The following is a 23,701-nucleotide window of genomic DNA, read 5'->3' as shown; positions in this document are numbered from 1 at the left end:
TGTTTCAAAGACCAATTTGCTAATTATAAATGTTTTTTAAAAGGGTACAAAGTATTTAAACTTTTTCTTTTTTTTATCAAACAAGTTATTGGTTTTCCATTTAAAACTGAAATATAAAATTTTTTATATATAGAAAGCGGGCTATCTGTTTTTTAAATTATTCTCTATTTATTAATAGTTATGTTAATGATTCAATAGGTATTGAAACAGTAATTTTTCCATCAGAAACAGTGTATAAATCTTTAACTAAAATTAAAGCCAGCGCATCGTATGGTCCTGATGGCATATCTAACATACTTCTGAAAAAGTTAGCTCATTCTGTATTCCACTTTCATTTATATTTGATGCCAGTTTTAAGACAAGTTCTTTACCCTAAACAATGGCGTCAAGCCTTTGTTTCTCCAATTTTTTAAAAAGGAGCTACTGTGGATCCAAATAATTATATACCTATCTCATTGATATGCACTTGTTGTCACATTATGGAAAGAATGATCAATGTGTATGTTATAGAGTATCTAAGTTATCATAGCTTAATATCTCAATGGTTGAGATATTAATAGCCTAATATCAAATGGTAATCAACATGGTTTCCTCAACAAACTTTCCACCTGACCAATTAAGGGATGTTGTATATATTGATTTCCAATAAGCGTTTGGCTCTGTCTCACATCCTAAACTGTTGTCTAAACTTGCATCATATAGCATATGAGGTAATCTTCTAAATTGGATTTCCACATTTCTCACCGATAGATATCAACAAGTCAAGGTTGGTAATTCTCTATCAAACTCAATATGCGTTGTTAGTGAAGTTCCACAGGGTAGTGTGTTAGGTCCCACATTGTTTCTGACTAATGTTAATGATTTAACTGCTATAACTAATAATCTGGATTGTTGTATAAAAATTTATCCTGATGATATAAAGTTATATAGTTCATATGGATCTAAGTCAAGATTTAGTTGTTGCACTAAATAGACTCGTACTATGAGTGGAAAATTGGCAACTAACAATTGCTTGAAGTAAGTGTTTTGCACTTAGAATATCACCTCCCTCATTGTGCAAAGGTATAAAGGTATATAACTATAAACGTATGTAATTATAAATTCGGTGAGTGTACTTTAACTTGGTCTTCAAACCTAGAGGCTCTAGGAGTAACAATGGACTGTGGCCTTAATTATAAAAAAACATATTTCTAATGTCATCCATCAAGCTAACTCTAGAGCATACTTAGTTTTAAAATGTTTTAAAACTTGCAACCCTTTTGTCCTAGTTAGAGCTTTCACTACATACAATGACCAATTTTAGGATATTGTTCTCCAGTTTGGTTGCCACACCAAATTGGATTGATTAAGTCAGTTGAAAGTGTCCAACAAAAATTTAAAAAGAAAATTAGAAACCTTAGAAATTTGTTCTATCATAATAGACTACAGTTTCTTGGTTTGGAGTCGCTCGAAGTTCTGCGCTTTAAAAGCAACTTAGTGACTTGTTTTAAAATTTTTCGCAAACTTGTTTGTACAGAACAATATATGTTCTTTACAATTAACAACAATAGCCACACCTGGGGTCATATTTATAAAATATGCAAGCACTTTTGTTGCTTGGATTTAAGAAAATATAGTTTTTCTTATTGAGTTGCTGACATGTGGAACAATATGACTTCAGAAGCTGTGAGTGCAAATAATATTTTAATATTTAAAAATAAAATTAAATATTTTGATTTCAACAAATACTTATTGTAAAGGAGGAACAAATACTTATTGTAAAAGGAACAACTCTTTGTTTCTTTATAATTTTGTTATTAGTTTTAAGTGACATTTTATTTTTATATTTTTAATTTATTTATGGGCACGCTATTAGTGTCCATCTTTGCATGGGTCTTCGTGTCCCAAGAACATGTATTTGATGTTCTAATAAATATCAATTATTTGCCCCAAAATTAAAAGCAGCACTTTTAATTTTGGGGCAAGTGGTAGAATATGATGTTTCTAAAATGTTCTAAAGCGTAACAGGATAAAAAGCTCATAAAAGACTATGTAAGGCAGACTATGATGCCTATTAACAATGGTTAGGTGCTCTTCTCATCAGTTTGAAAGGAAGATAAAAATTTGAATCCATGGGGGTTTTTTGATGCTCTGGTCTCAAAAGAGTTTCTGGAGACATTACTCTTGTTTATTGATGTATTTTTAGCGATCACTTTCTCAAATGTAGCATTCCAGAAAAGTCATAAACGTTTATGCTAGCTAGATGTAAAAACTTATGTTGAAACTTCTAAGTCATTTTTTAACAAACTTCTTGTCAAGAACTACCATTGGTTTATAAAATAATAGTTTGACAAGTTAAAACAGGTATGCTTCTTGTTAAAGCAAATTGGCTTGGTACAAACAGGTATGCTTCTTGTTGATGTAAATTCTTACATCTTTACATGGAAAGTGTTCCAATAGCGTAAATTTAAAAATTTGTATAGACTTTCATAGTTGAAGTCGATGGTGCATTTGTTCAGCTCGAGTTTTTTTTAATATTATTTTTGTTATTTTTGGCTAATAGAAGTTACCTGAAGCAGAAAAGTTGGCAGTAAGAAAATAGCCAGCATGATTAAGAGAGAGGCAACCCTAATATAGGAATATCAACAGTATTGTGAGAATTGTTTAAAGAAAAATAACCTAAGTTTTGCTGAAATTAAAATTCACAAGCCACTTCAAGCCCCAGGCTGTTACAGAGAAAAGATCAGGTTCAAGATTCACTGTCTGTTCTAAGTGATTAAAAAGTGATGACTTTTTGAACAATTAGAACATGTTTATAGGGTCAGAGACAAGACACAAATTAAGGAGTGATAAAGTAAAAAGTAGGTAGGTTGTTGATAAAATGAGTCACTAAGTCACAATATGAGTAAGAGATAGAGAAATACAGAAGTTATAAGCTTTAAAGCCATTAGAGTCAGTGGTGTTACAGCCAAGCTATTCATTATGACGAGCATTAGTCACCAGTAACAAAAATAATGGCTGAAGGATAAAGAGAAAGGACTTGGTTGATTTGATTAGAAATAACATTGATAAAAGTTCTGTCTTGAGAAGAAGGAGAATGATAAAGAACAAATAGAAATGTGGTTGAGTGAAGAGGTGTTAAGCAGAAGCATGTAATAGAATGCTTAGAGGATTAAAACCACAAAAAGGTGAGTAGATGTGTAAGTATATATATAATTAAGAAATTATTTCATAAGAAAAACCTGAAAATTTGAGACCATAATTCAAAGCGGTTCAAAAGTTACTGCAATTTGAAGTTTCATAAAATGTTGCCATTCAAAGTTTTCCATGTTTCAATGTAGCAACTTCATGCAGTTAAAATCTGCTATACTGTTACAATATGCTATGCTAAAAATAAGATACTCCACAAGTCCTCGCTCAAGAATGTTTAATTTTTTTGTGGATGTTACACCTGTCTTCAATAAATTCTTGTTTGGAGTATGGCTAATTAAAGGTTTTATCCAATATAACCATGAGGTTAGTAAGCACATTATCATCATCAGCTAATAAACGGTTTTATCCAATATAACCATGAGGTTAATAAGCACATTATCATCAACTAGCATTGTTGTTATATGGCAAACAGAGTGATTTGTTTGATTTTGAAAACTCCTTGCTACAAGAACAAATTGCCCAATGTTTACATTATTTAGTTTCTCAACATTGGCTAAAATCTCTTTAACTACATTTTCAGTGTCATTTGTAAATACGTTTTCTACTAATACTTCTGTAAAGTCCTCAATAACTTCAACTTCAACTTGCTGGTAATTTGTAAATTTAAATAATATGTAAATAATGTACCTTTCCATTAGTTAATGTAATTTTGCTTGTCCCATAAGCTATATCTTGAATAAGTCCTGATGTAAATATATAATTTAAGAAGTTATATAAAGCATTAGAAAAAGGTGGAGTGGTTAAGGCCATCACTCTTGACATTTCAAAAGCTTTTAATAAAGTTTGGCATGCTGGTCTTCTCCATAAGCTTTCTTCTTATGGTGTATCTGGCCCTTGGCCCTATATAAACGATCTTCCAGATATTCTCACATCTAAGGTGGCATTGTTTGCTGATGATACTACCATTTATTCTTGTCGTGATAAGAAACCAACACTCTCTGATTGCTTGGAGGGGGCATTTGAGCTTGAAAAGGATCTCACTTCTGCTACAGCATGGGGCTCACAGTGGCTGGTGAACTTCAATGCAGATAAAACTCAATTTTTTTCAGCCAATCGAAATCACAATAAGTTAGATCTTCCTATATTTATGAACAGTGATGTACTCGATGAGTCATATTCTCTTCATCTTCTAGGATTAACTCTTACTTCCGATCTTTCTTGGAAACCATATATCAAGTCAGTTGCAAAATTAGCATCTACTAAGGTTGCATCTCTTTATTGAGCTCGACACTTTCTTACTTCCGATTCTATTCTCTATCTCTATAAATCTCAAATCCAGCCTTGTATAGAATACTGTTGCCATATCTAGGGCGGATCTTCTAACGATGCCCTTTCTCTTTTAGACAAGGTGTCAAAACGCATTGTAAACATAGTTGGACCTGCTCTTGCAGCCAACCTCCAACCATTATCACATTGTCGTAATGTTGTTTCTCTTTCTCTTTTCTACAAATACTATAATGGGCACTGCTCTTAAGAGCTAGCGTCTCTTGTGCCATCTACTAAAATTCATTCTCATGTTACTCGTCATTCAATTAAGTGTCATCCTTTTTCTGTGACTGTTCCTAAGTGCTCCAAAAATGCTTATTCTTCTAGTTTTTTTCCTCAAACATCAGCTCTTTGGAATTCGCTTCCTTCATCTTGCTTTCCTGATTCATATAATTTGCAATCCTTTAAGTCGTCTGTCAATCGTTATCTTGCTCTACAATCTCCATCTTTTCTCCTCCAGTTACTTCCAACTTTATTTAGTGGTTGCTTGCAGCCTTGTTGGAAGTGAAGATGTTTAAAAAAAATGATTTTTGATGAGTTAACTACTTGTTTTATTTATAAGTTAGAGCTCCTGTTTCCTTTCTTTGCTCCCTGGCCAAATCAATTGTGTGCCTTAAAAAAAAAAAACTATCTTTTCAAGAATAAAAAAATAAATAATGCTGTTAAGTGCTGTTACGTTTTAAAATGTAATATCTCACGAAAACTTTTAAATGTTACTTGTTACATTTAAAAGTTTTTATGAGATATTCTTTTGAACATTTTAGTAGTGGTGGTATTGCGGATAAAATAAGTACTTTTTGGCTGAATGTTTGAGTGTTTTGATAAGCTTTATGTAGCAGTATCAAATCATCTTGAATAACTGATAACGATAACTTGTTCATTGCTTAGTTGTACATGTATTTGCGACTCAATTACATATTTTTTGGTAAAACCATCAGCAAATACTTGTATTAACTTGCCACATTTAAATAACCCAGTTAGTTTTGATCTTAAATGTTCCCCACATGAACCTTCAGAAGATAAACAGCATTTTGTATAATCAACATTACTATGTTCAGTCATGTTATCAAATGATTGTTTTATATAATTTCGACTTTGAATCAAACTCTTCTATTACTTCAATTCAAACTCTGCACTTTACAAATTTCTTGAAAATTTATATTTCATAACAATCCACAAACATCCCATAAAAAATATCATTAAAAAACCTCTTAACATATTCATAAATTATATTAATATTAGGCATTTTGATAGCAATTAGTTAAGAAAATTTGTAAGTTTATAGAAATCATAAACAACATAAATGTCCAAAAATATTCCTACGCTTTCCACAACTTAAATGTTGAGTTATAATTAAATTGGGATTTTTCATGAATTGTGTCATAAAAAATAGCGGACTATTACATTATATATGTATAATGTTAAATTATACATAATATTAAAAATATATTATAGAAATGGTATTATAAATATTATAATAATATGTATGCTTATAAAAAAATTAAGGTAATTATTTTTATTTTTTAAAGGTATTAAACATTTTAATTTAAATCATAAATCTATTTTTTTTATAGCTAAAATAAGTAAGATATTTGAATTCAGGGTTCACAAAGAAACAAATTTCAAGTTTTAAACAACTGAAACCAACCAAAATTGAAAAATTTGATTTATTAATTAGCTACCTATTCTAACAACAGTTTTTTTCTGTCAAAAGTTATTTTTAATTAAAGATATCTTTATTAAGGCCAAACCATCTATTGAAGTCTTTTAATTTATTGAAGGTATATGGGTGTATAAACCATTTTTTTAAAACTGTAATTCAATAGCTTGTTGGCACATTGATCTTTTGTTTCTCAAAGTTAGCATAAATTTTATCGTTTTTAAAGCAAGTAAGGTTTTGAGACATTATTTTTAGACTAAGATTAAGTTTTAAATCAGTTTGACTGTATTTACAGTAAAAAGCGCAGATTTTCTTTTATAAAAACATATACTAATATAAGTCTTGATTAACCAGAGAACTGGTGCTCAAAAGTACAGAATTTGCATTATTGAACGCCCCTTGGGTAGTTTTGGGTAATGGGAAAAAGTATGTTGAAAACTCAATTTTTTCCCTCAATGTATCAAACTTGATGTTATATTCATTTATAAAAACTCAGAACTTCTTCTCATTTCAAGCAACATTTTTAACTGCATGAAGCTGCTACATGGAAACATGGAAAACTAATATTGAAAAATGACAAGTCAACGTTTTTGAAACTTCTAACTGCAATAACTTTTGAACCGCTTTGAATTATGGTCTCAAATTTTCAGGTTTTTCTCATAAAATGATTTGAAGATATCCCTGAAGTTTTTAAGAAAACTCAATTACTCAACTATTTCAACTTGCCTCATTCTTATAAAAAATGACTCTTAAAGATTCAAATTAGTCTTACAAAGTGCAATTAGGTATCTTTTCACTAGTTGAAATCAAAAGTTGGTATCAAATCTTTGTAAAAATTATAAACAGCTAGCTGGCAGTGATAGTTTTTTATTTTAAATGTGTTCAGATGCAGTCATGAAGTCGGAGTTTTTAGGGGGATACTTTTTTTTTTGGCGACAGGAGGTGAGGGATGTGTATTCTTGTAGTAACTCCCATCCCCCCTCTCCAGTTAATACCAGTGCAGTGACTATGATTTTTAAATATCACTTTGTTTGTGTTCACATTCTGTTTTTTTATTATCCAATTTTTTTATTATTGTTTTTTTATTTCTTTATTAGCCTAAGATAAGTAGTTGGTATTATCAAATAAGTAGTTGATAAGTTTACATTAATTATCTCTAAAGAGATAATTAGTTACTGTAAACTTAATGATTAAAAAATATAATTAAAAAATTTGAGGATATTAAATAAACTATACTTACTGAAGATTTTTTTTTGAATTAAAGATATTGAAGTTTAAAAGTAGCTAAAACTTAATAAAACTTTAAATAAAAAAAACTTAATAAAACTACAAGTTATTGTAATCATTATTTTTATTATTATTCAAGTCGAAAAGAGTATGAAGATAAATAAAACCTTCTGAAAAATTTTAGTTTTTTTGTTTTTCTAGAGTAAAATAAAATAGCTAAAGATCGAAAGTTCATTAGTTAAAGTAAAAAGTAAAATAAAAATTTTGCGCGATTAGTATATTGTTATAAGAAATTTTTACTTTTGTTCATTTATTATTAAAAACAATAAACTTTTAATTGCTAACAAGCTTAGGGTAACTATGTAAATATGTAAGTATTTTAAAATTGTAAAAATGTAAATATTTTAAAATTGTTTTATCTTTCAAAAAAAACAAATTTTTCATAGATTCGATTGTTTTTAAATTGAGCTTCATAAAAAGTTTTAATTCATTTTTTTTAATCTAACATTCTACTAGTAATTAAATAACAGTTTTAAACACTAGACATGTTATGGCATGTTTTGAATTCATTTTATTATCCTGGGGCTGTTTTGTTAAAGGAATCCCAGACCTCTGAGACATGTTTTGTTCATATTAAAGAGAATGATAAAAAAAAATGTTTGGGCTAAACTTTTTTGATTAAAGTGAAAGAATAAATGCATACCAAGAGAAACTAACATTTTTATTTTAGTCGAAGCTCGCCTTCTCTGTTTAGTTATAGGCCAAAAAGTCTTCATAATATACGTGGCGATCTATAGACTTGATAATTTATTCAAGTGCATTATATTCCTAAGAGTTTTAGTACATGACATCGTTGATTTTTTTGTCATCAGTTTAAAAGATCGATAATGTAAACAAACAAAAAAGTCAACAATGTCGTCTACTAAAACTCTTAGGAATAAAATGCACTTGAATAAATTAACAAGTCTGTAGATTGCAGTGTATATTATAAAGACTTTTTGGCCTATACCAAAATAGAAAAGGCGAGCTTCGACTAAAATAAAAAAGTTTTAGCCCAAGCATTTTTTTTTATCATTCTCTTTAATATGAACACAACATGTCTCAGGAGTTTGGGATCCCTTTAAGCTTAATGGAGCATCAGTCAAAATGTTCTTTTTAAAAATAATAATAAAAATGTTTTTTAAGATAATAATTTTTTACACATGTTTTAGAATTAGTTTTATTTAAACTTAAGTTTAGTTTTTCATTTCTTTACTTATAAAATATATCGTAATGAAATTTCAGACAAAAACTCAGTTAAACTCAACAGAGAGATGTGAAAAAAAAACAGCTGCTGAAAAAAAAAAACTCTGTAAAATAAACAGAAAATTAGTTATTAACTAGTGCATTTGAAACCAAAACTTTTTTCCAAGTTTTATTACAAAAACAAAAACAGCAACAACAAAAAAACTAACAATAAATATTTTTTTAGGCGCTTTTTTTTTATGTGTCCATACTGCTGCAGCCGTACCAAAATAACTTAAATCATGACAGGGTTTGTCCCTGTCATGATTCAAGTTGTTAGAGAACTTGTCTTAATCATAGATGGACCCAAAATATTTAAAGTTGTGTAAAATTATTTAAACATGGCAGCTGTTGATGGAATTAGCCTCTCTGAGAGCTATCACAAAACTTAGGAAACATTACCACAAGTTGTCCTTAAAATCATTAAACTGAGTTTTAAAGCTATACCTTTGTTAGAAGATGATAGGAAGAGTTGTATAACCACTATCATAGAGGCACAAGCAAAATCCAAAAAGTATAATCAAGAAAATCCATTATTTATTATTCTAGTCAAGAAACAGTGTACACAGGTTTACATCTATGTCTATCTAATAGAAGGGGTAGAGTCCTTTACACCTATGTTGGCCTAGTAGAAAGACTGCAAGGCTGGTCAACAGATTTTTTTATTCTTACCCCTATCCTAAATTTTTTTATTCTTACCCCTATCCAAAGAATCAGGAAGAAATTAAATTTTGCAAAGCATTTGTAATAATTTACTAAAATACATGGACCCAAAATATTTAAAGTTGCCTCTGATAATGATTTTCTCACTTATTTCTGCTTGTATAATTTTTTTTGAGATTGAAAAATAATAACCAAAAAGTAATTACTTGTATTTTTTTCAAAGTGATATTTCTCTCTTTTTAATTTTTATTTAAATTTATAGATTTTTAGTTGTTTATGAATATTTCTATTGCTAAATATAATTACAAAATGCCAAATTACATAAAAATGACTACCAATGGTAGCATTTAAAGTTACCTTTAATGGATTTTTTTTTTTTTTCTTTTTACTTTTTTAGTAACCTCAATAATAACAGTGTCAGGAAGATTGTTAATTTATTTAAAATAATTTTTTTTTTTTTCCTGGCAATTTTGCCACTGAGGTGGTTTTATTTGCTAAATATAAAAATATACACTTGCCCCTAAAGAGAACCAATTTTAAATTGGGATTCAAAAATTTTTAATTCTGGACTTTTTATCTTATAGAGTTTAAAAGTTCCTAAACATTTTAGGAACTCCAAAACTCCTTAGGTCAGATAAAAATAATAAATATTTGACTCTAAACCCCAATAATTTTTTTGGCAGCATCTATAGCTATAGCAGAGCATATCTTGTTATATTTTGATTCAAAATTGATAGACAACATACTAAAATGTTTTATAGATTTAGTTATAGTTTCATTTATTGTTATTTGGTATTTATTGCTCTGGATATTTTGTTTGAAATTATATAGTATTTTAATATCTAAACTTTTTTCTCTACCTGTGTTTTAATTATTTTCTGATAAAGGTTGCACACAGTTTTTAATTTTTTTTGTCTAACTTTATCGTTGGTGAAGAGTAAATGATGTGTTTATATACCTTCTTCTAGATTTATCATTGGTGAAGAGTAAATGATGTGTTTATATATCTTCTTCTAGATTTAGCACCTTCTAGTTGCTCTCATTAAATTTATTTTCTTTAGTTACAATAACAATAAAACAGTTGTTTTGTTAATAAAAAGTAAAAAATAATTTGAACATGAAAGAAATATTATGTGTAGTTGAATAAGAAACTGTATCTGATATATATATATTAAAAACACAAGTTAAATGTTAATGTTCATGTTTCAGATGATGATGTTGTACAAGATTTTTTGTGGATGGACAAATGTTATACCCTTTCTGATAAGGTAATTATTGTTCTCAGATTTTTTAAGTATTGAATGACCATTAGTAGCAAATGAATGTTTATAAGGTTATTTACATATTTAGACTTATAAAAAAAGGCGCCTTTACTTCACTTGGCATGGAATGACCTATATAAACATAAATATCCTTATAAACATAACATTATGGACCATTTCAGATTTTCTTAAAACATTTTGATTTTGTGAGTATAAGAAAGCCATGTTTTAAAGATTTTATATAAATATCTAGGACCAATAAATTATATTTTATTTTATATGGTACAGTAATTGAGAAAATACTATATAAGTAATATATATTTTGCATAAAATTTCACTATTCAAGCAAAATGATTTTTTTAATCATTTTTAACAGCTGATAACTTTTGAACAAATTGGTTTTATACTCCAATTATTTTAAGATAGCAAGTCTGTTATTGGTGCTTTTAAAAATAAAAAAAAATATAATCCTGGCATTTTAGCTTTTTCCATAATTGGAAGGCTAAAGTTGGTATTTTTGTTTTAGAATTGAAATTTTTTGTTATTTTAAAGAGGTTAATCTTAAAAACTAGATAAAAAATTTGAAAAAATCAAATTGCTTGTTGATCTACAAATGGTGGATAAACATTTTTAAAAAGTTCTATTGACTAGAGAACTGCATAATAAAAGTTATTAATGTGAGCTGGATCAAGATTTTCTTAAAGTTGATCCGTGATTCAAAGCATCTATTACCTAAAATGTCACTTTTTTTTTTCCTCGAGATTTTTTATATGCATCAACTAAAGAATGTATTTTTCCATAATTTTCACTTTACAAATTATAGTGAAAATGGCTTAATAAAAAATGACAAATCTAAGTGAAAATTGGCCAACTTAACCTACTACTACTATTTTCACTTTAATTTGGCTAACTTAAATGCAAAAAGGTATAGTTTTTACATTATTTGCTTAAGCAAAACATGGTGCTAATTAATGAACTAATTAATGATACTTAGTTTAGGAGAGCCTGAGCTCTCTACTTGTTGTATTGGTAAATCTCTAAGTGTACAGTTCTATTTTATTAAGTTTAGCATATCTAGAGGTTTTTGTCTGATTACGTTGCAAAAATTTTTTATTGAAAATGAAAATAGTGAGGTTAATTTTAATCAATGGTAAAAATTAATTTTCCAATTTAATTTAACCCCAGCATCTTTAGCTTTAGATAAATTTTTTTAAATAGTTTGTAAACAGCTAGACAATTTACAAGAGCATCACTTCTGCTACAGCATGTGGCTCTCAGTGGCTAGTAAACTTTAACTCAGATAAAACTCAATTTTTTTGGCTAATTGTTATTGCAACAATTTAGATCTTCCTATATTTATGAATCGTAATGTACTCGATGAATCATCTACCCTTTGTCTTCTAGGATTAACTCTCACTTCCGATCTTTCTTGGAAACCATATATCAAATACATTGCAAAATTAGCATATGCTAAAGTTGCATCTCCTTATTGTGCTTGCCACTTGTTACTCTAGATTCTATTCTTTGTTTCTATAAATCCCAAATCAGTCCTTGTATGAAAAACTGTTGCCATATCTGGACTGGATCTTCGAATGATGCCCTTTCTCTTTTAGACAAACTACAAAAACACTTTGTAAACATAGTTGGACCTGCTCTTGCAGCCAACCTGCAATCATAATCACATTGTTGTAATGTTGCTTCTCTTTCTCTTTTCTATAAATATAATAATGGGCGCTGCTCTAAAGAACTTCTATTAAAATTCATTCTCGTGTTACTCATCATTCAGTTAAGTCCCATCCTTTTACTGTGAATGTTCCTAAGTGCTCCAAAAACTCTTATTTATCTAATTTTTTTCCTCAAACATCAATTCTTTGGAATTTGCTCCCTTCATCTTGAATTTCCTGATTCATATTATTTGCAATCTTTTAAGTCATCTGTTAATCATTATCTTGCTTTATAAACTTCATCTTTTCTTCTCCAGTTCTCCTTGCTTTATAAACTTCATCTTTTCTTCTATCTATAACTCTAATAACTTGCTTGCAGCCTTGTTGGAAGTAAAGATGTTTAAAAAAAAAACTATATCAAAAAGTCAAGCCAACTACTTCTAACATTTAAAAACTAATTTAAAAGAAAAAAAAACTTTAGTTCTCCCTGACTTTGCAGAAAAGCTATTTAAAATGATAAAAAAACAACCATTTGGCTTATAGAATACAATTTTAGTTAAAGGGATCCCCAAGTGCCGAAACAAATTGTGTTTATATCATAGATAAACATTAGAAAGTAAGTTAATTAAACTTTCCAAAACAAATTATTGAATGAGATATTAACAAAAGCATTTGTTGTTTTGCCATTATACTTCCGGTTGAGAGCCTAATTTTAGGCTTTTAAATCTGCATAGTTTTTCCTGTTAAAAAAACATCTGGTTTCAATAGTAAATGAATTCGCTCACCGCAGAGTTTATTAAACTCAGTTCAGTTTTAGACAATCAGGTTGGGTTATCCCCTTCATATTTAGTCTGCGGTGGTTATAAAAACGCTGTAGCATGTTTTTGTTTTTTGTTCAACATTTATTGTTGTATCGTTAAGCGTTTTAGTTAAATAAATTAACATAATAAAAATAGTAATTAGGCAAAGCTAACTTTAAAATACACAAGATGAATATTTTTCTTAGGAAATAAGTAATCCATTTTTTATATACAACACTAAGTATAATATAATCCAACATGGTTAAATTTTTAAAGATTTCAAAATCTTTATTTTTTTAATAAATTGAGGAAACTGTTTTAAAAATGATCTTATATACACTCTTAACTTATGTTTATAATAAATTATATTTCTAATTCAAGAAACTATTTTTAAAATGATCTAATATATGTTTTTCAGATATATATAAAATTAATATTAAAATCTTGAATCTTATATTTTCGTTTTACCGCTGTAGGGGAAACCCCTTCAGTTTACACTTGATTTAATTTGATTAAGTTCAAACATCTGTTATAGTATGTAAACTTATCCTTATAAATTTCTTTATATTAAAATACAATATTTCTAGGGGTTATATATACCCTCGTTATTCAAGTAATATAAAAAACTGTTAAAAAACAAACAAATAATAAAACTTCAATGTAATGTGTTCTTGCGTCTTAAATAAGAAAAGTAAGGTTTCTAAAACAACGATGTGATGTAATCACCGTCGTCTTCATTCAAACTGCCTTCATTTTGAAAACACTGGTGATTCTGTATTTCCAAGGACTCTCTCACTTTTCTCTTAAAATAATCTAACTCTACTTTAACTGTGTTGTTTTTATTCTAGTGAAAGGCACCGTGGCAATTTCTGGAATGCCCCGCCACGGCCAAATTTTTCCATTTTTCCTCAAAAGTATGTTTTTGATGTTGGCAAATGCGAGTTGAAACCTTGAGTTTTGTTTCACCTACATAGAATTTTCCACACGAACACTCCAGTTTGTAGATTCCTGGATAAGAGTTGTTGGGAAATCGAGGCTTGTTTTTTTGAGTTATTTATTGTTGAAGGTTTTTTGGTGATTTAAAGCCTGCATTTTTAGATATCTTTTTTAATTGATTACATAATTTTAGTACCCATTGTAGAGAAACATAATCAAGTTCTAGTTTTTTGATGTTGTTGTTGTTGTTTTGTTGATTATTTTGCTTATCGTTTTTTATTTTTTTCACAATGTTTTGAAGTATTTTTTATTATAACCATTTTCTATAGACATTTCTGTAAGAAACTTTAATTCATGATTTACGTGTTCTTTACTGCATAATGCAAAAGCTCTTTGGATAAAACCTTTAAATAAACCATAAATTATTTTTGGATCATGACAAAAATGCGGTTTTATTTGCACATTTGTTATTGCATCTTTGCGATAGATATTAAAAAGATATGTTTCAGATTTGTTATTTGTTATTGAGAGATCAAGAAAATTTATTGTGTGTGAACCACTTTCTTTTTCAATTGTATATTTGATATTTGTGTGTTGATTGTTTAACAAGTCGAGAAAATGTTCTGATTCTGCCTCATTAATAAAACGGGAATGAATATTTTCAACATTCCTTTTAAATGATTATACAAATGTTAGTGGTGTAAGATATTGTGCCTGTATTAATGCTTTTTCTTCATAATGTTTCAGAAAACTCTCTGCCATTACTACCATTAATAAGCCTATAGGACCAGTATCTTTTAATGTGTGTATGTTGTTTTTATGTAAAAAATAACAGTTTGACAAACACATATCTAAAATTTAAGTATTTTTTATTAAAATTTTATTATTTGTTTGTTTTTTAACGGTTTTTTATATTACTTGAATAAGGAGGGTATATATAACCCTTAGAAATATTGTATTTTAATATAAAGAAATTTATAAGGATAAGTTTACATACTATAACAGATGTTTCAACTTAATTAAATTATATAAAAACTTATCTAAGATTTTAACTTTTAAAAACACTTGAGTTTTTTTGAAAGAAACTTTTTTTTTGACATCAAATATAAGCGCATTAATCAGGCCTGATTTAAAAAATAAAAATAGTCAAAGAGTCGGAACTTTCCTTCGCCAGAAATGTAATGGCGTTAAAAATTAAGAAGTGTTTTGTTAATAACTCATTCAATAATTTGTTTTGTAAAGTTTAATAAACTTTAAACTTATTTTCTAATGTTTATCTATGATATGAACACAACTTTAATTGTCTTTTCGCAAAAAAGACAATTATTTAAATAGTGTTTTCTCAAGAATCTTATCAAATATTGATCTAAAATTTTAAAATTTTTAAAACATGCTTTTCTTATATATATGGACAAAATCAAAAAGTTTCAGCAAAATCTGAGATGGTCCATGTGGAGTCCATGAGGAAATTATAAAAATTTACTCCATTAGGCATAGTGACTCATTTTAATACTGTTGACAAGGATGTTATGACTTTTTTTAATTCATATTTCACTAAAGAGCCTTTTATAAATTATGCCACACAAAAAACAACTTTTAGACCCCCTACTGATTCTACTGATTCAAAGCCTCTATCATCTTCTTAGAAACCAAGTACTTTATTTTTTCCCCATTGAATAATTTTCTTTACTTTAATTTTTAAGATCAAATTTTTTTATTTTTTGTTGATGTTCATGTAAGATTATGTATTGATTTGATTTTTATTCAAATCCAACATAATGTCTCGAAAGTGGTAGTTCATATAGTTTTTATTCAAATCCAACATAGTGTTTCGAATAGTGGTAGTGTTCATATAGTTTTGCATAATCTCTTGCGTTAAAATAAATAATAGACTGAATATTTATTCTGATCTTATTGAAATATAGGTAAGACCCAAGTAGCACACAAATTCTTGTGTGCCAAAACCATCTTTATCAATTTTCAGCTTGTAGACTAATGGAGCCAAGTTTGTAGTATAGAGAAATGACAAATTGATGATAAAATCATTGTATATACTTCTCCCAGTAGCTGCTGCAAGACCAATTGGTACTTTTGCTTTGTCATCTTGGCTAAAGTAACTTATGCCGGTCCAGAATAAAGCCAATTCCTTTAAATTCTGAATCTAAGCAAAACAAAATTTTTATCAGGGTTATTTTTATGAAGATCTTTGCCTGATTTTTTTGATGAATTATGCCTATCTTAATGAGTATAACAGGAACATTTGATAGAACATGCTTCTTGCTGTCTATTGTGTAAGAATTTTTTAATGCAAGATGATAATAGACTGTTGATCTACCAACTGTGAAGTCTTCTTTTTGCAAATCTTCTGTCAATTCATCAAAAGGTTTAGCTGTTCTTAAAGTCTCACCTCTTTGTTTTTCAGATGCAGCAGTACCGTGAGTGGCAATCTGAATAATTGTTGTTAGTAATTCCAGTTGACTTTCCATAATAAAAAAGGTGTCAAGCCTTTTCATGAATTCTTAATTTACCTTTTAAAGTCTCAACCAATGCTTTCTTTTTTTTTTCTGGACTCTTTTGTCATTTACAAACCTTCTCAGAAAAGGTGTAATCTCATGCCTTATATGACCACACATATATTACCAACTTGGCAACTGCTCTTTGCAAGTTTGGAAAATTAGCGTGTTAAAAAAATGCGATGAATAAATAAATGTAAAATTAAACAAAATAAATATTAACAAACCATAAACTGAAAATAGAAATTAAAACTAAAAAAAAAAAATACAAAACTAAACTAAAAAAATCTTAACAAATTATAAAATAAATAGAAGATAAACCAGAAAAAATAAAAGCATAGAGTTTTATTTTAATTTAAGTGTTTAAATTTATGGAGTTTAGAAAAGATTGAAGTTTCAAAGTTATTTAGTCCAAACTAAATTATTTAGAACTAAGTTATTTAAAAATAGGAAACTTTGATATTTTAAGTCTAAGCAAATAAAACATTTGGAAAAAAAAATCTGTTAAAAGGAATTGAACCTTCATCTAATGCCCCACCAATTTTGTTAATTTTATGTTTTTATTTTTACTGGTTTATCTTTTAATTTTTTTTTATTTGTTAAGATTTTGTTTGTCTTTTCAGTTTATGGTTTGTTTATTTTTAATTTTCTCTTCAGTTGAGTTTTTTCAGCACATTTTTAAAACATGCAAAGTGGTGTGTCCAAGTTGTAAAAAGGAAATATTGTGTGCATGGTCAGAAAAGGCATGCAATTGCACGTTTTTACTGAGAAAGCTTGCGTTTACAACTGGAGGGTATCCCAGACAAGAAGACTAACCCTCTCAGACAAAATTGTTGGGAAATTTATTTATTTTTATTTATATTGAGGTTAACTTTTTTCCAAAATTAAACACAATATGTACCACAATAAAAGATGCGTATAAAGATATAATAAAGTATTATTGATCGTTCCAGTAATTTGTAATAAAATAAAATGTGACTTAGGTCATTAGTTTATGTTTTTTAATGGGCTCAACAAATGAACAATAAAAAATGAATTGTATTATTATTTTAAAACTAGCTGTCATGACCCGTAAAATACGAGTCTTGGTAAATCTATTCTACACCAAGCTTTTATATACTTATTCCTTACTTTAATATGTTTTAGTAAGTGGTAGAAAAATAATTTTATACATATATAAAAGCTATACTTATTGTTTACTTTTTAAAGCTATAAAATAAATTTTCTAATATAATTTTTCTATTATAAATTGAAAAACTTTAATTGTTTCAGAAGACGTTGCACAAATCGCTATTTATCAATGTGTTAATTAATTATCATTGGTAAAGTTTCAAAAAACATGAGATGACTTAAATATGTGGAGTAATGGACTTAACATGACCTGTATAATTATTACTGAGTATTAATATTTTACTGGTCATGGTAAGTCTATTCCACACCTAACATTTTAATAATTTTGCTTTATTTCAATAATTTTAAAAAAAGAGCAAAATATGAAAAAAAAAATTTTTTAAGTTAACGATTAACTTTCAATACTTTACAACTTCTATTAAAAAAGAAAAAAAGAAACAGGGATGAACCTTTTTTTGACTTATTATGACTCTTGCCCTGTTAGTTTTCAAGAAAATTAAAGTTTCCGTGTAAAATCTTTTTACTATAAGAAAGTTGTCTCTTTAAAGCGTACACTTAATCTATTACAAAGCACATTAAAACCTTAAACTCTATTATTATATCTACTATTATACTATTATAGACCTTTAAAATTGTTTTACTTTGTATTCTAGAAAATTTGAAAAGATTTAAAAAAAAAATCAAGTGTGAAAATGAAAGGATTTAATCCCATGCGAAGCACTTCAACCACTTTGGCATGCTACAATACTATCTTTTAACACTGTTTAATAAGCAAAAGACTTATTAAACCTTATAAAACGGCATATAAATGCTTTATAAAAATGCATATAAATCAAAATTAAGCAAATATTGCTGTAATAAAATTTTTAAGTCAAAGTAAATCTTTAACATTGGATATAATTTTTAATAATTTACATAATTTGAAGTTTATGTCAGATATTTGCATAGACTTTCGTTCACACAGATAAAATACAAATCATGACGAATTGTGGTTTCAAAAAAATGCCTAATAGCTTTGTAAAATTAAAGATATTTTTATTTACACATTTATTAATAAATTAACAAAACATAACAATTTTTATTAGTTTTTAATTGTATGTTTATATTGAACAAACACGTAATTTGATAAATCTAAAAAAATTGTTTGAATTAAAAAAGGAAAAAATACGCCACATGTATTAACTGGAAATCAATTTGTTTATACATAATAAGAAAACAAAATATATAAAGAAAAGTACATGTTTACAAAAAAAATTTAACTAAATTTGCATTATCAATTACCAATTGGTAGATTCACCAGATTCAAAAATACTAATTATAGATGCAGCATATTTTTTTCACACCTTTCTCTCTCCACATACTTTACTTTCTACAGGATCATTTAAATTTAAGCCCACACCATATGTGCCTATTTGATCTGCTATAAGCTGAAAAAGCATTGTAAGATATATCTAAAATTAAAAATTAAGACTAAAATTAAAAATTAAGACACTACAAACCAATTTACCTGTTGCTGATTCTAGAGAATTGTTAGAAATAGTCAAAATCTATAAGGAAAGATATTTATTGCAAAAACAATTAGCTATTACACAAAATAACAAAAACATAACAGCTATCGGTGCAAACAAGTTTTGTAATTTGATCAGAAAATAAAATTATTCTTACCTTGATTGCCACAAATTTCTTTTTAAACTATTAGCTAATGATCAACATAGCAAATTTTAAATAATAAAAGTTTACTAAGTTAAAACCATATTTTAACAGTAGACAAAGTAAACATATGGTAGTTGGTAGAGCACCAAAGTAGAACTAAAGAAATAAAATAACAACTAAATTTGCTATGCAATGCATATTATACCTATTGAGTTCTTGCCTGATTTCTTTCATTTTGATTACAATTTAGCTCACCTAGGCTCATCTCTTTCGTTTCGACAACAATTTATCTCCGTTCACCTAACCTGTTTTCTTTCATTTTGAGGAAGTCTAATAATTTCACTTCTTAAATTATCAGAAATAATTAACATCAAATGAGCGTCTAAAAATGATGCTTAATATAATAAAACATGAAGTTTGAGTTTTCTTTCTTAAACTTATCTTAAATAAAGTGTAAGCAAATAATACAGAGCATAATATAATAATATAATTACATTCTGCCTCTACAATTAGTCATATTTAAATTAGATGTTTTAAAATAATATAGCAATGTGTAAATATAGCATATTTTTATCAAGAACTTAAATTAAAGTTATAAATAAATTGATATAATCTTTTTAATTGAGTAATGTTATATATTTAAGGTAGTTCTTATTAACTATTGACAAAATATTATTAGTATTTAATCAAAAAAACTATAAAAAGCAATTTAAAAAATTATAAATTTTTTTACATATGAGAACTCATAAATAAAGCAAGTTGAAAAATTATAAGGCCTGTCTCCTCAGCAAGTACTGCAAGCATTGAATGGTGAAATGCAACCCCCCATCATAAAATTCCTTTCATTACTTTATAATGTATTAAATGCAGGATTTGCAATAAATAAGTAAATACAAAACTAATAATAGAAAACCTCTATAAACGACCAAATATTTTCTTCAAGTAAAGAAACTTGGAAATAATGAAACTTCTTGAACTATTTTGATTTTTTTATGTATTTAATATTCTAAAGAAAAAAGGTCAATAATACAATGCAGAAAAATTAAAATGTGTGTATGTATATGTGTATATATATATATATATATATATATATATATATATATATATATATATATATATATATATATATATATATATATATATATATATATAAACATTAACATATTAGTATGGAGAAAATATTCTCGTTACAAAAAATCCTAAAAATTTAATGAATGTTACTAAAACCTATGTTATAACACTTTGCATACTTACTTTTATAAAAATAAAAACAATAAATTTAATTAAACATATTTAATGAAGGAAATAGAAGTCTTAAATGTTTAAATGGGGAGGAGCTATTAGTAAAAAAGAAGCCCATTTTTTAACAAAATTTATTTAACATCAAAAGTATAAATTGTTAACAAAAAAGAACAGTATATATCTTTCAAACAGTTATTTTAACAGTTAACAGAATACAAATCGTTAACGGAAAAAAAAAAGAGTATATCTTTTCATCAAAATTTACTTAAAAAGTAACAGTATATAAATATTTAATGAAGTATATATCTTTTTAAAGAAAATTACAGATATTAAAAAACAATATACCTTTTCAACATTTCTTTTAAACACATTCTTTCAATAATATTTTTTCAACACATTTTATGATTACACTAACTACAAACAGATTTAATTTATGTGTTTCATCATAATTGTACACTACTTTACTGGCACGGACAACATTCTTGCTCTCAACAAAGCCAAGTCACATTATAGCAAAATACACCACTTGGGTAACAAGGTCAACACTCTTGCTGTAAAAGCCAAGCCACAACAATTTGAAGCCATGCAAAAAACATAATAACCACTTACAAGCTCAAAACACATAACATTTTAACACATCACAAACATAGAAACATTTCATATATAAAAGATATTTACACACTTACAAAATATAAACCCATATAACCTTAACACATACAACCCTCGGAATTAGGGTCGGCATTCGGCAATGCCGACCTAACTGCTGACATAAAAGTGTTTGAGGTCGGCAAAATATTGTCGACCTCGTCTCTATGTTTTATGGTAAGACCTTTGTTTTTTTGTTGTTTTTTTTGCCGACCTGTTGCCAACCTCTAAAAGATTGAGGTCGGCAAATTATTGCCGACCTCATTTTTCCTAATTCCGAGGGTTGCACATATAAACACATAATAAATAACACATAATAAATAACACATAAATATAATTTAATATATAAATTAAGAAAAATATATAAATTCGAAACATTTATAAAATACAACCTTATTTTTGTAATATTTGTTTAATGACATACCTTGTAATAAATGTTTAACAACTTTAAAAAAACAAACGATCAAACAACCTGGTTTTTTATATTATAAAAGCAAACAGATTTTCTTTAAAATAAGGTATTAAACGATCTTGTTCTTTAACAATCAACATAATTTTTAAAAATAAAAATTACAGATTAGTATACTTTAAATACAATTGACAAAGGACTTGAATTGTGCTATTAATAAAATGCATGAATAAAATAAATTACCTGAATTTAAAAGTTACTATACTAATTTAAAAATAACATAAGGTTTATCCTTTACTGCAGAAGTCATCAAATTAATAAGTTTTCGATTTTATTACTAATTAAGCTGATAAAGCAAAGTTTTTGATCTTATTACTGATTAAGCAGATATATCCAGATTATAAACATTTAAGAATACCTCATCGTGTGGTCAAAAATATAAAAAGAAATATTAAAAGGCCAAACATGCTAAATCTTATTTATAAAACTCTGTAAACACGCACGAATGAGTAACAGCAGCAACATTAAATTAATTATAAGCTATTACAAAAGTTAATACATACAAGAAATGGCTTTAAAATTGTATTGTTACAACACCATACTAATATAAACATTATTGAATTGTTCTAAAGACGTAAAAACACCTCTAGAATAATATTACTAATTGCTGTTCCTTTTCAAATTATTATCATTATAAATTTTTTCATATAGAATTGCTAGGAAAGTATTGCACAGTTACATTATTAGCACCAAATGGTTTTCTTAGACTAGATTTTATAAAATTAATACTGATACAACAATATAATAATTATTATCAACTACTAATAATAAAAAGTTATTATTAAACTAAAAATGTTTTCATTTTATTTTAAAATACAAAAATGCTGTTCCAAAAAGTATGTTTATTTTAAGTTACAACAAAAAATTACTAAAAAAAATCATGTTATAAAGATTAAAATAAAAGCAGGAGTTCAGTCTGTGTTTACCAGAAGAGCCAACTTATGATTGGAGCTTTTCAATATCAAAATCTGTAGTATTGAGCAGGCTGTTATTACCATCTTTGATTCTACTTTTATTTTCACTTGGGAGGCGTCTGTAAAAATCATGATTGCATAGAAGAATCAGATCTAACAAAGCCATCAATCATTTTTTTAGCATCATTGATTCGTCTTGGTGCAGTGTGCCAAGCAACTTACTGATATTGTTTAACGCTTGTTTTTTGTCTTTTTTTGTTAAATCAATATCCCTCCATGGCTCCATGTGGTTGTGAGTGTAACAAAAGAATAATAATAATTTTGGGTGACAACACTCCTTGATATGTTTTATTTTGAGCCAGTTTATTTTCTCCTTTTTTACATCTTTTTTTCTATTTGTTTTGGCAATTTCCAAATCTTTCCTTGTCAGGTGGTTATCTTGTGCATTCAAGTGAATGATCGAAATGGCGTGGCTCCGGTTCTAGTTTCTTGTATGACAGTGTATGGTAAAGTCTCATCTGAAACTATTTTCAGCATGGAAAGGGACATCTTAATGTTTCTATTCTGTCCTCCACAAATGTTTGACCAAACAATGGGAAAAGATCTGCTCATGTAAGTTGTTACTTTGAAATGGTGCCTTTATTATCGTCATGTCTGGCTACATTTTGCTGTTTCACAAGCCCACACAGAAATGGTAACTTAGCTTCAGTTGATAAATTTCAACACAAAGAATACATATTTTTTTGCTCATCCAAAGAACGTTTGGTTGGACACAAACATGCATACCAGTGAATATGTTTTCTTCTACAATTTTATCTGAATAGAGATATAATAAAGTATTAATGTGAAACATTTTTCTCCTAAATTTCTCGGATGTTTAGCAATATTTTGTTTCCAATTTTCTGGTTGTGATCGCTCACTCCCTAACTTGATTCCTCGCCATTACAAGAGTTGACCAATACAACTGATGATGATGCTGATTATTCAGAGGGCACTGATAAAGTGTGAGATTCAGACATTGCAACTGATGATGATCCTGATGAAAGCACAGATAGAGTGTGAGGTTTAAACAGTGCCACTGATGCTGATGATTCAGAAAACGCAGTTAAACTGCTATTGTGTCATTGACTAGATTCTTTAGATTAAAAGCATAATATGCATTGCTATTTATTCCAAAAAT

The 23,701-nt window shown here is 27.6% G+C and overlaps 1 protein-coding gene across 2 annotated transcripts in view; it reads left to right on the top strand.

Moving 5' to 3' along the window:
• LOC100210828 (speedy protein A) overlaps positions 1 to 23,701 on the top strand; it is a 42,269-nt gene that overhangs the window by 8,144 nt on the left and 10,424 nt on the right. For both annotated transcript variants that reach the window (XM_065805066.1, XM_065805065.1), the window contains one exon: positions 10,502 to 10,560. In XM_065805066.1, coding sequence (XP_065661138.1) covers positions 10,502 to 10,560 — 59 coding nt within the window. The remainder of the gene's footprint in view (positions 1 to 10,501; positions 10,561 to 23,701) is intronic.

Source organism: Hydra vulgaris, chromosome 09 (assembly GCF_038396675.1).
Source record: "Hydra vulgaris chromosome 09, alternate assembly HydraT2T_AEP".
NCBI classification, from domain to species: Eukaryota; Metazoa; Cnidaria; class Hydrozoa; order Anthoathecata; family Hydridae; genus Hydra; species Hydra vulgaris.
Note: the sequence above shows the minus strand (reverse complement) of the source record. Positions and strands in the feature narration are given on the sequence as shown.